Source organism: Sciurus carolinensis, chromosome 14 (assembly GCF_902686445.1).
Source record: "Sciurus carolinensis chromosome 14, mSciCar1.2, whole genome shotgun sequence".
In the NCBI taxonomy this organism is placed as follows: Eukaryota; Metazoa; Chordata; class Mammalia; order Rodentia; family Sciuridae; genus Sciurus; species Sciurus carolinensis.
In genome coordinates this window covers 54986201-55001365 of record NC_062226.1, presented here as the reverse complement: position 1 = coordinate 55001365, position 15165 = coordinate 54986201, and the positions used below count along the sequence as shown (strand labels likewise).

General features: G+C 32.8%; 1 protein-coding gene across 1 annotated transcript in view; it reads left to right on the top strand.

Annotated features, from left to right (window-relative positions):
• The window catches only part of Ccdc171 (coiled-coil domain containing 171), a 370550-nt gene that overhangs the window by 47097 nt on the left and 308288 nt on the right, over nucleotides 1-15165 (top strand). The window contains 1 exon segment of the mRNA XM_047523648.1: nucleotides 3827-3973. Within this exon segment, the coding sequence (XP_047379604.1) occupies nucleotides 3827-3973 (147 nt within the window).

Here is a 15165-nt window from a genome sequence, read left to right as displayed (position 1 = left end):
TTCTTTGTGAATGGAGCTTTTGGGAACACCAAACTCCTTCCTTCTCCCAGAGTAGCTAGGCTGCTGGATTTTATAGCTACTATTGTTCTGAGGCTGTTGATTTCAGAGTTATCAAGAGCTGAGTGAGGGAGAGGTTGGCAATTGCAAGTTAAAATGCCACAAATATCCCTATTCTTACTGAGATTTGGTTGATTTTTTTTCCCCTATCTTTGTATATTTTTTATTGGTGCATTATAATTTTTTTATTTTCTTGATAAATGCTTCTTTGGTTATTTCTAGAATTATGAGAAAATTTGATTTGGACAATTTTGCCAGCATTGTTTCTGCTTTTATGGAGGAAAGGATTTTTGACTGTCTTTTCTTTGTAATTCCAGATTGACTTTGGTTCTCTGAGGATGTTCTGAAATTATTTTCCTACTTACACATCTATTATCCTAAATTGTCCCTTACCTTCACTGCATTTGATTTAGACTTCATCTCTCATGTTGGGGAATTTTTTTCAAATATCATGTTATGTTTGAGAATGAGGGACTAAGGGACCTTTCCATTGTGGTTTCACTAGAGGATATGTGACTGGGTATTGGAAGCAGATATATACATATATGATCATTCCTATTCCCCAAACTAACTTAAGAAAAAGTAGAAAGTAAAAATTAGTCCTGAAACCATTAAATGGGTTGAATCAATACCAAAACTGCAGACCCATATTAATTTATTTATTAGTGACTAAAAAGAAACATTTAAGGAACAAATAAACTCCTCCAGAGAATGGAAAAAATTTTTGTAAAAATTATTTATTTTTTAATATTATTTTTGTTGTCGATAGACTTTTTATTTATTTATTTATTTATTTATTTATTTATTTATTTATTTATACGTGGTGCTGAGAATCAAACCCATACCTCACACATGCTAGGCAAGTTCTTTTACCACTGAGCTACAACCCCAGTCCTGGAAGAATCTTGATAACGTTATTTGATATCAAGCTGACAAGGATGTAAGAAAAGGTAATATTAGTTAATCTCACTCATGAATACACATTCAAAAATATTATACATATTACATGTATATAATACATATACACACATTAGCCAGCCAAACATAGCAATATTTTAAAAGGTCAAATAAGCCCTGTGTGGTGGCGCATGCCTATAATCCCAGTGACTTGGGAGGCTAAGGTAGGATGATCACAAGTTCAAAGCCAGCCTCAGCAATTTAGCAGGGCCCTAAGCAACTTAGTGAGACCTTGTCTCAAAATAAAAAAAGTGAGAAGGATTGGGGATGTGACTGAGCGGTTAAGCATCCCTGGGTTTAATCCCTGGTACCCACCCCCCCATAAAAAGGTAAAAATATAAAATACTTTTTACAATAAATGTTAGGCAGTTTAACTTTAGAAAAATCAGTGTAATTTAACTCTGTATAATCAGTTAACTTAGTTTATGTGTTTTGATAGAGAATCCCTAAAAAAATTTTTTTGGAGAAGGTATATTTTTCTATAAAAAGTGTGTACATATATGACTGCATGACTGATGTGCTCCTACAATATGTATAATCAGAAAAATGAGAAATTATATTTCATTTATGTATGATTTATCAAAATGTATAAATGCATTCTGCTGTCATGTACAACTAATTAGAACAAATAAAAAATTAATAAAAAAGTGTGTGTGTTTATATCTGTATCAAAAATGAATAGTAACTATTACATAATATTAAGGGACTTCTTGACCTCTATATGGAAGTTGTGATTGTTAAGTCAGTTTCATCTATATCTTTAAATACTTTAGGCTATTTGGTAAGTTTAATATGGGTCAGATATCATAAAGGTAAAATCTCACCAAAATTAACATAATAAGTTTGAACCGATTGGCCTTGATTTTCTAGGTTTTAAAACAGTGGATTAAATTCAAACTCACATGGGATAATGGGCATGTTCTTTGTTTAGAATAATGGAATGATTGTATGAATGGTATATGCATCAACATGTATGATTAAAGTTTGTCTTTCTATACTATTTATCAGTAAAGCAGGACTCGCAAGTCACTTTTTTTTTCTTTTCTCTGCCCAACTTCCCTGTACCAAGCTCTATCTTGCCAAACTGTCACCTGAATTTTATAAGTAAGTCTCATGAGACTTCTCTCTCTCACACACACACCTACATCCCCAGGCCCCCCACATTATTTGGGGAACATATATTTTGGATTTAGACTTTATCTCTCATGTTGGGGAATTTTTTCAAATGTCATGATTAGTCATGTTTAAGTGACTCAGGGGTCTTTCCATTGTGGTCTTACTGTAGAATATGTGTGTATATCTATCATCTATCTATCTTGATATATATCTATACTTTATCTATCTATATGAATATATATATATATATTTTTTTTTTTTTTTCGTGGTACGGGGATCTCACCCCCTCCATATTATTTTTGTGGTGCTGGGGATCTAACCCAGGACTTTATGCTTGCCAGGCAAGTGTTCTACCACTGAATTGTACTCCCAGTCCATCCTGAGTAATTTCTTTTACTTTGTTTAATACATTTATGAAGTAATTTTCCATCAACTAGGATACAAGCATCTTTTGGTTATAGACGCTATTTTGTTTTTATTTCAGATTGGCTTACCTTGTGATTAACTTTATAAATTGCTGTATATTTATATTGAAGTATATATAGTATTTAAGTGTATGAATCAAAGTTGGAGATTACATATTTGTAAATTAAGGCATATAACTTCATGGTAGTGTTGAATTAATGTTGGTGTTTTTGACTGCTTCAGGAGAGAGACTTGTCATGTTGTTTAGTGCTTAATATTCTTTTTTTTTTGCGGTGCTGGGGATCGGACCCAGGGCCTTGTGCTTGCAAGGCAAGCACTCTACCGACTGAGCTATCTCTCCAGCCCCTTAATATTCTTTAAAGAGCTTTTTTTAATGTGAAAGTGTTACTTTCCAAACTACAGTCTCTGATAGGAATTATATGCCCAGATTCTGATGATATTTTTTGAATGACTAAGAATTCTTGAAGGCATGTATAGATATGTACATGTGAATGTCTACGAATAAGAGTTTGCTAGTGAGGAAAGGTGAGAAAGAGTACTCTGTTAAAGGCCTGAAGTGAGAATGATAGATCTAGATTAGTTAAGTGGAAATACCTTTGATACATATGTTAAACTTTATATTTGAACATCAATAAAATTCAACTCTGATTTCTGAATTTAGTTGGAAAAGGAGATGGAGAGATTAAAGCATACTATCTTTAATTATTTTCTTTCAATAGTACATAAAGATTTGGAGACTTTTTGAAAATTGAAGTTTTCTCAATGAAACACAGCCATCTAGTGGATACAGCTTTAAGAGCTGTAAATATATAGTTTAAGTATCATGGGTTCACATGAGAATCTCTCAAGGGTTGTTATTACACATTCAAGCTAATCATCCCTTACCACATAAAGGATCTACATACATTTGTATTACTAATTGCTTTAAAATTTTAACAAGGGATAAACATTATAAATGACAGTTTAGTGACAGCATTATGTAAATAATCTCATGATCAATTGAGCTAGCCTAATATTCTGTTATACTATACACATTTTCATTTGTAACATGTCAATTGAATTTTTAAACTTTTAAAACTCTAGTTGTACTTTTAAAATACATGTATATTCTGAAACATTGCTGGAAATATCAAGGCGTATCTTGTCTACATAAATTAACCTATTATTATGATTGAAGCACAGATTTTGTTACTTACTGTTTTCCATAGAGTAAATTTTAGTCATTGATTGCTTACAAACTTTACTGATGCAAAAATTAATTATTTTCCAGGAGCAAGATAGTGCTGTACAAAATATGCACAAGAAAGTAGAACAGTTAGAAACAGAACATATGGAATGCTCTGACCTTTTACAACGACAAACAAGTGAACTTGAATTTAGTACTCAAAGAGAAGAATGTCTTAGAAAAGAATTTGAGGTATGTTATATCATTCTTTTTAATGTAGAAATGTTATTCATGTAGTGATTTGTTAGAGAAAATTTTACTCTATAAAAAAACTAATTTGGGGGAGCATTTATAGTGTATATTTGGCTTTTTAAAAAACTTTTATATCTGAATGTTTTAAAATTTGCCCCTAATTTAAAAAATATGCTCATTTGTAAGAGTTCTCATGCAATATTTTGGAAGTTTGAGAGTAATTGTTTACATTATAAGGTTGAGGAAGCAGCATAGGATAAGACGTGGTATACATAGGTCTTAAATGACAAAAGTAATAATAAATTCTAATTTTGTAGTTCAAATCATTTGTACTGGCTGGTATTGTGGGATTTTTTAAGGTGAGACTTTAGAGGAGAAAGGAGCATCAAATTTATAATGAAAAATATGATCTTTCAAGTGAATGATGCTGAAAATAACTTTAATCTTGAGAGAAATCTAATTAATAATTTCTTTTTAAAAAACTTTCATGGTTTCTGGGAAATGAAGTATTTGAGTAGATAAAGAAGATTTTGTCCTAAACATAATTTGTAATCCTTGTTAGATACATAATTTATAAAGAGAATTTAATGATGAGTGCAAGAGGTACATTTGTTAAACTTACTAATATCCTTTAACATTGCTCTGGGAATTTTAACCAAAGAAATGTATAAAGGCCAGAATAGCAATAAGAATTTTAACTTCTGGTAAGCTGGGGATGTAGCCCAGTGGTAGGATGCTTGCCTAGCATGCACAAGTCCCTGGGTTTGATCCCCAGTATACCACACAAAAATACACAAATAAATAAACAAATATAAATCTTTTAGAAAGGAGGTATGATTCTTATTATTTTCAAATGATATTTTTATGCCTCTGAATCATCTTTAATTTTAAAATCAACTTTAAAATTGACACCTATAAAAATTTTAATAAGTAGCTTTGGCAGAAATAGCATATATAATAATTACTTATATTCTTACATACCACCAATAATCAGAGAATATACTATTGAAAGGGTTTCTTTTTTAAAATACTTTTTAGTTGTCCGTGGACCTTTATTTATTTATTTTATATGTGATTCTGAGAATCGAACACACACTAGGCAAGCACTCTACCACTGAGCCACAACCCCAGCCCTGAAAATATTGTTCCTTTATCACAGTGATAATATAGGAATAAAATTAACAACAAATACTTAGAAAATACAAAATTTAAGTATCTTAAAAGAGAAGGTAGACATTTTGGGAACAAAAGATATGTATCCTTTTTACATTATGTTATGTGTTAGAGCAGTTCAGTTCAACATCAATTAAATTTTTGGAATGAGAATCTAAAATTCATGTGGAAAACTAAGGAGACTAGATGAAAGTATCTAAAACCTTTAATAAGAGAATAGTAATGGGTAGAGACTTAGCTCTACCACAAGTTAATGGTTGCTATAAAGCTTCAGTAAGGTGTCACTTGTGGTTTTTGTTTACATTGCAACAGAAAACAACTTTGGTTAACTTAAGTGGGGAATTCAGTAAAGGAATCATCTTCACAGAATCAGAAAGAAGGCTAAGGAATCAAACTAAGAAATCTCAGAAAGGTCTTAGGAGCAGAAATTATGGATAAAGTTGGGATGAATTGGCACCAGTAATTTTCCTTCTTTTGTTACTTTATTGAGGATTCAAGTCCTGAAGTGGACATTTGATTGAAAGAGGGTAATCACCCCAAATAAATTCCTCCTGATACTAACCAAAATTAAAACACATACAAGAAAATCCTCCTCCTTCCTCCTAATTTTTCCTCCTCCTCCTCTGTTTTTTGGAGGAACCAGGGATTAAACCCAGGGGCACTTAACCACTGAGCCACATCCCCAGTTCTTTTTCTTTTTTCTTTTTCTTTTTTAAATTTTGAGGCAGGGTCTCACTAAGTTGTTTAGGGCCTCATTAAGTTACTGAGGCTGACTTTGAACCTGCAATCCTCCTGCCTCACCTCCTGGGATTACAGGGGTGTGCCCCTATGCCAGGCCTCTCCTCTTCCTCCGCCTGACTCCCCTCCCAGGGCCTCATGCATGCTCTAACTCTGAGCCATATCCTCAGTCTTCTTCTTTTCTAAATAGGAAAATGAATACACAAATTTATTGTATGCCTATGATATAGGAGAAGTACACTCCCTAGAAAATAATTCTATAAGGAGAATCAGTTTGGTGGTATCCAAAGAAAGGGAAAAATTGTTGAAAGACCAAAATGCAATAACTCTTAAGATTAGAGTTTCAGTGGAACATAATTAAGAGACCAGGAATAGACTTGTAGATATTATTTAACAATTTAGCATAGTAAGGTATTTTTTAGAAAATCACTGAGACTGGGAAAGATTATTCAGCAAATCATGTTGAAACAATTGATTAACTATTGGGACAAAGTAACATAAAATCCCTACTTTGTATTATATTCTAAAATATATTTCAGTTGATTGAAATAAGATGTTAAAAATGAAGATAAGCTAAGAGGAAGAAAATGTATTTATTATTTGATACTGGAGATTGAACCCACTGGTGCTTAACCATTGAGTCACATCCCCAATGAGAGAGGGTTTCCCTGAGTTACTGAGGGTCTTGCTAAGTTGCTGAAGCTAGACTTGAACTTGTGATCCTCCTTGCCTCCTCCTCCCCAGTTGCTGGAATTACAGGTGTGTGCCACCATGGCAACAAGAGAAGAAAATTTAGATTATTAATTTTCTGTTAATAAATATAAGTACAATAGCACTTATATTAATTATAATGCAAAGGAACAAAATCATATAAGAATAGATTTATAGATGTGACTTTGAAAAGGTAGTCATATATAAGCAAATCCCTTACTTCTAACAAAATAAAGACAAAAAAAAAGGAAGACTATATACCACAAATGGTAAATATCTCTATCTCCACTTATATCTAAATTCCTACTATTCAATAAGAAAAAGGAAAAATCCTTGTGGGGAAACTCTTATTAAGAACATCAAACAGGGACTGGGGATGTAGCTTTGTCTTAGAGTGCTTACTTAGCATGCATGAGGCCCTAGGTTCAATCCCCAGCACCACCAAACAAACAAACAAACAAACAAACAAACAAAAAAACCCACCAAATATGAAAGAAGAAATTCAGATGAATGAGATACATGAAAAATGCTTAACCTCACCATAAGGTAAGAAAGGCTGTAATACCAATGATACCAACATAAAAATTAATGATGGTACTACCCCATTATGGTCGGTCAGTGTAGTGTTAAAAATTCCCATACCTTGCTGGTGCAGGTGGAAATTTATGAAACTTTGAAGGATGCCCACTAGGGAACGTTTGGGTGTTTATACTCAGAAAATTGTCATATCCTTCTGGGGCTTGTTCTCTCCTGTACCATCCATCTCTCTTTTATTGCTGTATGGCAAACCTGTCATCCTGGGACGTCTTCAATATCCTCTTCTGTTGGATCTGGTTTCCTACATTCTGTGTTGCTTTTATTTCAGTAAAGCACACAGTCCAGTAGTCTCTAAAGAAAGGTATATGGGAGCTAAATTATATGCGGTTTTTTATGTTTGAGCATGTTTTTATCAGTAAATTATTCAGGTAGGTATAACTTGGCTAAAATTAAATTTTAGATCAGAAACCATTAATCTTGGAATTTGAAGGCCTTGTTCAACTGGTTCTTTTTATGCGGTTGAGGGCCCATGTTATTCGGTTTGGGTTCCTTTGTTTGTGACCTTTTTCTCTTTTCCTCTGTGAAAGTTTTCTAGATCCTTTCCCCTATCCCAGCTTTTTGTCATGGGAATTTTAAACATCTGTAAAGTAGACAGAATAGTATAATGAATATAATAACACTCTTCAGGAGCTTCAACAATTATCAATTTATGTGCAATTTTTTTTTTTGTACTAGAGATTGATCTCAGGGGTACTTTACCACCAAGCTATACCTCCAACCCTTTTAATTTTTTTGTTTTGAGACAGAGTTCTGCTAAGTTGCTTAGGGCATTGTCAAATTGCTGAGACTGGCCTTGAACATGTGAACTTGTAATCCTCCTGCCTCAGCCTCTGGAATTGCTGGGATACAGGCTTGCACTACCATGTCTGGATTATGGGAAGTCTTGTATCTTTTATACTCACTTTCCCTCTTCCGATATTATATTAAAAAACCTCCCCAGATATCACATTATTTTAACCATAAATATTTGTAAAAATAATGGGGTCTTTTATTTAAAACCGCAGTATTAATATCATATCTAAATTATTTAATAGTAATTAATCAAGAATCTAGGCATTATTCAAATTTTAATTTGTTTCATAAATGGCAAAACATGTATTTTTCAGTTTGTTTAAATCTGAATCCCAGTTATGTCTACATATTATAATTGATATGTTTCTTAAGTCTCTCTCTCTCTCTCTTTTTTTTAGTACTGGTGCTCTACCACTAAGCTACATCCCAGCCTTTTTATTTATTTATTTTATCTTGAGACAGAGGTCTTGCTATAAGTTGCTCAGGCTTTCCTTGAACTTTTCAATCTCCTACCACAGAGTCCATTTATAGCCTTCTTTTTTCCTTAAAATGGACTTTGGAAGACACCAGGTTATTTGTGCTATACAGTTTCCACTGGTTGTGAAATTTCAGAACATCACAGACAAACAATGTTTCTCAGTATGAATGTTTTTTTATTCAGTGTACAGAGACATTTGGTGGCCATTTTAGTCAGGAGACTCATATCTTTCATTCTGAGGAATTCCCTTGTGTTATTTTAGTACAACTTCTTCAGTATTTTTCTGTTCTGTATATTTGGGGCTTTTACTCTTCAATGATATTGATATTTCAAATGATATTTGCTTTACTTTGCTTACCTTTGTTGTGTTTGTTGTTTTGTTGTTGTTGTTGCTGCTTCTGGGGAGACTTACTTGAATTTACATTCCAATTTTCTAATTGAATATTTTCTTTTTCATTTTTGATGACTCCTCTCTTTGACATTTTGTTAGTACCCTGTTCCTATGTTTTGCTTCCTGTATTTTTTTTTTTTTTAAGTTAGTAAATATTTGCTGGGAGTGTCAGGCATGTTTCTGGGTGCTTAAGCCACAGGAGAGAACAAAACATAGCTTCTTTATTATTATTATTATTATTTTTTTTTATTGTAAACAAATGGGATACATGTTGTTTCTCTATTTGTACATGGAGTCAAGGCATACCATTTGTGTAATCATAAATTTACATAGGGTAATGTTGTTTGATTCATTCTATTATTTTTTTCCCTCCCCCCCACCCCACCCCACCTCTCTTTTCCCTCTATACAGTCCTTCCTTCCTCCATTCTTACCACCCTCCTTAACCCTAATTCTAAACCTAATCCTCACCCTAACGCTAACCCCTCCCACCCCCCATTATATGTCCTCATCCGCTTATCAGTGAGATCATTCATCCTTTAGTTTTTTGAGATTGGTTTATCTCGCTTAGCATGATATTCTCCAGTTTCATCCATTTGCCTGCAAATGCCATAATTTTATCATTCTTCATTGCAGAGTAATATTCCATTATATATATATATATATATATATATATATATATATATATGTATATGCCACAGTTTCTTTATCCATTCATCAACTGAAGGACATCTAGGTTGGTTCCACAATCTGGCTATGGTGAATTGAGCAGCTATGAACATTGATGTGGCTGTATCTCTGTAGTATGCTGATTTTAAGTCCTTTGGGTATAGGCCAAGGAGTGGGATAGCTGGGTCAAATGGTGGTTCTATTCCAAGCTTTCTGAGGAATCTCCATGCTGCTTTCCAGAGTGGCTGCACTAATTTGCATCCCCACCAGCAATGTATGAGTGTACCTTTTTCTGCACATCCTCGCCAACACCTATTGTTGCTTGTGTTCTTGATAATCGCCATTCTAATTGGGGTGAGATGGAATCTTAGGGTAGTTTTGATTTGCATTTCTCTTATTACTAGAGATGTTGAACATTTTTTCATATATCTGTTGATTGCTTGTACATCTTCTGTGAAGTCTGTTCATTTCCTTAGCCCATTTGTTGATTGGATTATTTGTATTCTTGGTGTAGACAAAACAGCTTCTTCAAGAGAAGTTGGCGTTCCAGTCAGGGGAATTGCATGTTAAGTGGAACAAATGTTAGTGTGTTAGTTGGTAATAAGTGCTGTGGAGAGTAATAGACATGGGAAAGTAACAAATGATGGAACAGGATGGTTACCCTTTTATACCTGTGGTTATCCTTTTATACCTTTGGTCATGGAAGACTAATCTGGTGAGATGGCATTAGATTGAGATCTGAAGGAAGATCTGGGAAAGAGCCATGTGGATAGATTGAAGAAGAGCATTGTAGGCAGAAGAAATAGAAAGTGGAAAGGCCATGAGATTTAAGTGTGCTTATAGACCAACAGCAAATGGGTCATGTGGATGGAGTGGAATGAGTAAGAGCCTCATAGATTAGTAGTAGCTGAATGGTATGAACTCTTGAAGGTCTTTTGTAGTCCATTATAACTTTGTGTGTGTGTGTGTGTGTGTGTGTGTTTAGGGATATAGAAATCCATTGGGAAATTTTGAGCAGAGGTGTTGCATGCCTTCTTTATGTTTTGAAAATATCATTCTAGATACTTTTAGGAAAATAGGCTATAAGAGACCATTTAGGAGATTCTTAAAGTACTCTTGATGAGAGATTATGGTTATTATTTATTTTTTATTTTTGTGGTACTAGGGATCCAACCCCAGGCCTTGAACATGCTTGGCAACCACTCTATCACAGACTACACCCCCAGCCTAATTATGGTGTTTTAGATTAAGGTAATGGTAGGGGAGGTGGTCAGCTCTGGATATATTTTGGAAGATAGAATTAATGGGATTTTGTGATTCATTAGACCTGGGTTGTAAGAGAAGAGGAGATTGGGAGTAAAGGGTAATGCCAAAGATTTTGGCTTGAGCAAATGGGTGAACAGCATTTCCATTTACTGACTGGTAAAGAATACAGCTGGAGTAGGTTTGAGAGAGGTCAGGTTTTAGATATGTTAAATTTGACATAGGTGTTAAGACACCTAAGAGATAAAGAAAGGTAACAAATGTTTCACTGGGAAATTTTGAAATACTACCATCTATAGGTCTTTTCTCTATCTAGTTTCCACAATGAGTAATCTGCTAGTTTCTGATTTGTGCTTATAAAATACAAGAAGAAAATGGAACCTAGGTATCATACTTTTTAATGTGCAGACTTTTCAGGCTCATGCACTTGTTGCCTTCCCACTTCCCTGTGTCCAACCTCTTGTTCATATTTGTTCTCCAGATAATAAACCTTCGTTTTGTAAGAGAGTTGTCAGGGGTAGTTGTTTGGCTACTTGGGTAGAAGTAGATGCTAGAAGTCTAACTTCTCATACTGATGATTAAAAAATCATTAAGATTTAATTTGCATGCTATAAATCGATTCATTTAAAGTGTGCATTCATTGGTTTTTAGTATAGTCACAGCATAGTGCAACCATAATTAAGATCAATTTTAGAACATTTTCATCACTCTGATTAGAAACCTTATGCTTATTAGCCATCATTGCCCTGTTCTTCCATCCCTCTGATCCCTAAGCAACCATTAATCTACTTTACATCTCTATAGATTTGCCTATTATAGACATTTCATATACATGGAGTTACAATAGGTGGTAGTTTGTGACTGACTTTTTTCACTTAGCACAATGTTTTCAAGTTTCATCCATGTTGTGGCATGTGTCAGTATTCATTACCACTTATCACTGAATGACATTCCATTGTCTTATATACCATATTTAGTGTAGGCATCCAACAGTTGATGTACATTTATGTTGTTTCTACTTTTTTGGCTATGAACATATGAGTATTGGGCTTGGGGAACCTTACTGTAGGGTGATATGGAAATGTAATAACTATTTTATTGGGAAATTTGGAAATGTCTATGTGTCTTTTTTCTGTAATTTTTTAGTCTTTGCAAAGAGTGGTCTGATGTTTTAAGTTTTTTTAATATTTCTTTTAGTTGTGGGCCTTTATTTTATTCATTTACTTGTATGTGGTGCATGACTCACACATGCTAGGAAAGTGCTCTACTACTGAGCTACAACAGTTTCAATTTTTTGTGTACAGGTTTTTATGTGAATAGGTTATCCCATATCTAGGAATGGAATTGCTGAGACATGTGGTAATTCTGTTTAGCTTTTTGAGAAACTGTTGTTTTGTACCATTTTACATCCCATAAGCAATCTATGAAGGCTCAAGTTTTTCCACATCTTTACCAACACTTGTTAATGTCACTATGATTTGTTATAACCACCATGGTGGGTGTGAAATGGTATTGTTTTTATTTTTGTTTCACTAATGACTAATGATGTTAAATATCATTTCATGTGCTGATTGCCATTTGCATATCCTCTTTGGAGAAATATTTATTCAGAGAAACATTTATTTAGATCCCCCTTCCAGCTTTAGAATGGGTTATTTATGTCATACTAATATATGATGTTAATATTGGAGGAAACTGGGTGTAGGGTATTAGGAATTCTATGTCTAGTATAGAGTTGGTAAAGATAAAATTTTATTATTACCATACACCGTCTAATTTTAATAAGGTTAGAGAATGCATCTTAAAAAAGTGATTATATTCTAAGTAATATTTCTAACTTATTTTTCACTTGTATCGAACATCTTTTCAGGTTAATAAATTCAGGAATTCATGATCACATCTTACATCATTTTTAGTACTATGTGGTTTGTGGCTTTACAATGATTAGTGTAATGTTTGTTTTGAATATAGAATAAAAACAGTCACTTTAGCAGGCTATCAAGTCCTCTACTCATCACTAAAAACATTTTAATTTCCTTATAGTTGTGAAGAAGTACTGAATAATAGTGATTTCTTTTTTGTTGATAGAATTTTTGTTAAGGTAATTTTGAGTCATTTGAAAAAAATTTTTAATGTCTAAACTTTAAGAGTTTAAACTTTTGAGTTTGTGAATAACTCAAAATTGATTTTTTTCATTAATACTTAATTGCTCTTTTTTTTTTTTTTAAAGGCTATGATTTCTTTTTTAAAAACTTTTTCTTAGTTATAGATGGACACAATACCTTTGTTTTATTTATTTATTTTTATGTGGTGCTGAGGATCGAACCAAGTGCCTTACACAGGCTAGGTAAGTACGCTACCACTGAGCTACAACTCCAGCCCCACTTAATTGCTCTTTTATCCTTTTTATTGGTTAATGTTATAAATGCAAAATTATTTTAGACTAGTTTTATTTATTTATTTATTTATTTTCAGTGCTGGGGATTGAACCCAGGGCCTTGTGCTTTTGAGGCAAGCACTCTACCAACTGAGCTATATCCCCAGCCCATAGTTTTATTTTTATTGTATGATTTTCTTAGCTACTTGATAAGTGTTTTTCATAGTACTAGGTTTCTGCTGTTAGAGACTTTGAAGCTTTGAAGGTAGTCCAGATGGTCTCAATTTTTACTCTGATTATAAGTGAGCAGTTACAATTATCTTAGACTATGATACTTATTTAGATATTTAGATACCTTTAAAAATTTTTCTTTATACTTAATATTTTTTTATTAGCTGTTTTCCCACATGGTGACATGATGAATAGGAACTTAAATTTCTAGAGAACATTTTATGCTAGTTTGGTATTCAATTTTGGATTCATCAGCTACCAGTAATTCTAGGTAAATAATTACAAGTGGTATTTAAAAATAATTATACTTACGTGGGATAATAGAGAGGAAAATTGTTAAAATTTTAATCTAATAGAACGTATTTTTGTATCAGTAATAAACACATATAATAGACATTTAGCCTAATAAATGTTCTGAATTTTAGTGAGGCTTTTTAACAGTTGCATTTCTTGAAAGATGTTTTCTTTATATGCCTGGGCGGAAGTTATTTATATATAATATATAAACATATATAGTAATATATATATGATAAGTAAATATATCTTATCTGATAAGCCAAATGCCATTTTGTGGCTTAATCATTGTAACATGGATCAGTAGTTTCTTAGATTAAAAAAAAACAAACTCCCAATCCAATTTTATAAATGTGGTGCTGGATACCACAGAATCAGGGGAAAAATGAACTGGAAAAAGAAATATCTATGGCTTTTATAAACCTCTTTACAACTAGGGGAGTTTATTATCATGGGAAATAAGCTTAACTCAATAAGAAAAGAGAAAAGAGAAGATGCAAACCTAATTCCAAGAGAACTGAAGAGTCTCCTGAAGATTACGATGGAGAGAGAACCGTCTTTGTAAATAAATTCTGAATTGCTTCTGTCAGTCATGTGCTATATACTATAGTAAAAGAAGAGTAGGAGGCAATTTTTATATCTAAATGTGTACTTTAGTGAAAAAGGAAAAGAAAAATGTATCTCACTTTTCATAATTGTCCATGAAAGCAACCTTGTGTAATTCATCTTTTTAAAGCCATTATGTGTTTGTAGGAATCATTACTGACTATGAAGTAGGTAAATGATGAAATCATGTGGATTAAACTGTCATACTTATAAATATTATACATTTAGATACAATATTGTATGTTTGTAATAGTCTTTGAAATTGGAAGTTCATTTAAGAATTTGTTAAATACTGATGTTTTTGTTATCAGAAAAGGCAAAGGCAATATGTAAAAGTTAAATTTGTTTTATTACTGTGCTAATCAGAATCTGTGATCCCACAAAATCTGTTCCTGATATTACCTATTTTTACTATCTTCAGTTTCTTATATTACACATAAAAGCCTTATAACTTTTTTCTATTAAGCTGTCTCATAAGCTGAGCTATGTATTTTCTTGTTCATTTCTTACTGAATAAGAAAGTTGGCATCTTCTCTAGTTGATTCTTCTTGTTGTCACCCTGCTTGCATATGCCCTTTCTGAAACTGTCAAGGCTTTGATCATTGCAATCCTTGGTGACTTTAATTTTGTTTCCTACTTTAAAAAAACAAAAAACAAACTGCACAGTTAACCACAGTCATGATGACTGGCACAAAGAGTTCTGAATATTTGTTTGTTTGATTATTTTTTGAAACCACTTTGACTTTTAGAGTAAGGATTGCTTTAAGGGAACTGTTTATGTGAAATAGAAGATTCTGGAAAACAAATCTTCTTTGGCTATTAATAAAACAGTTATAAATGAATTATAATTCACAATAGGGAATTATAAGGATT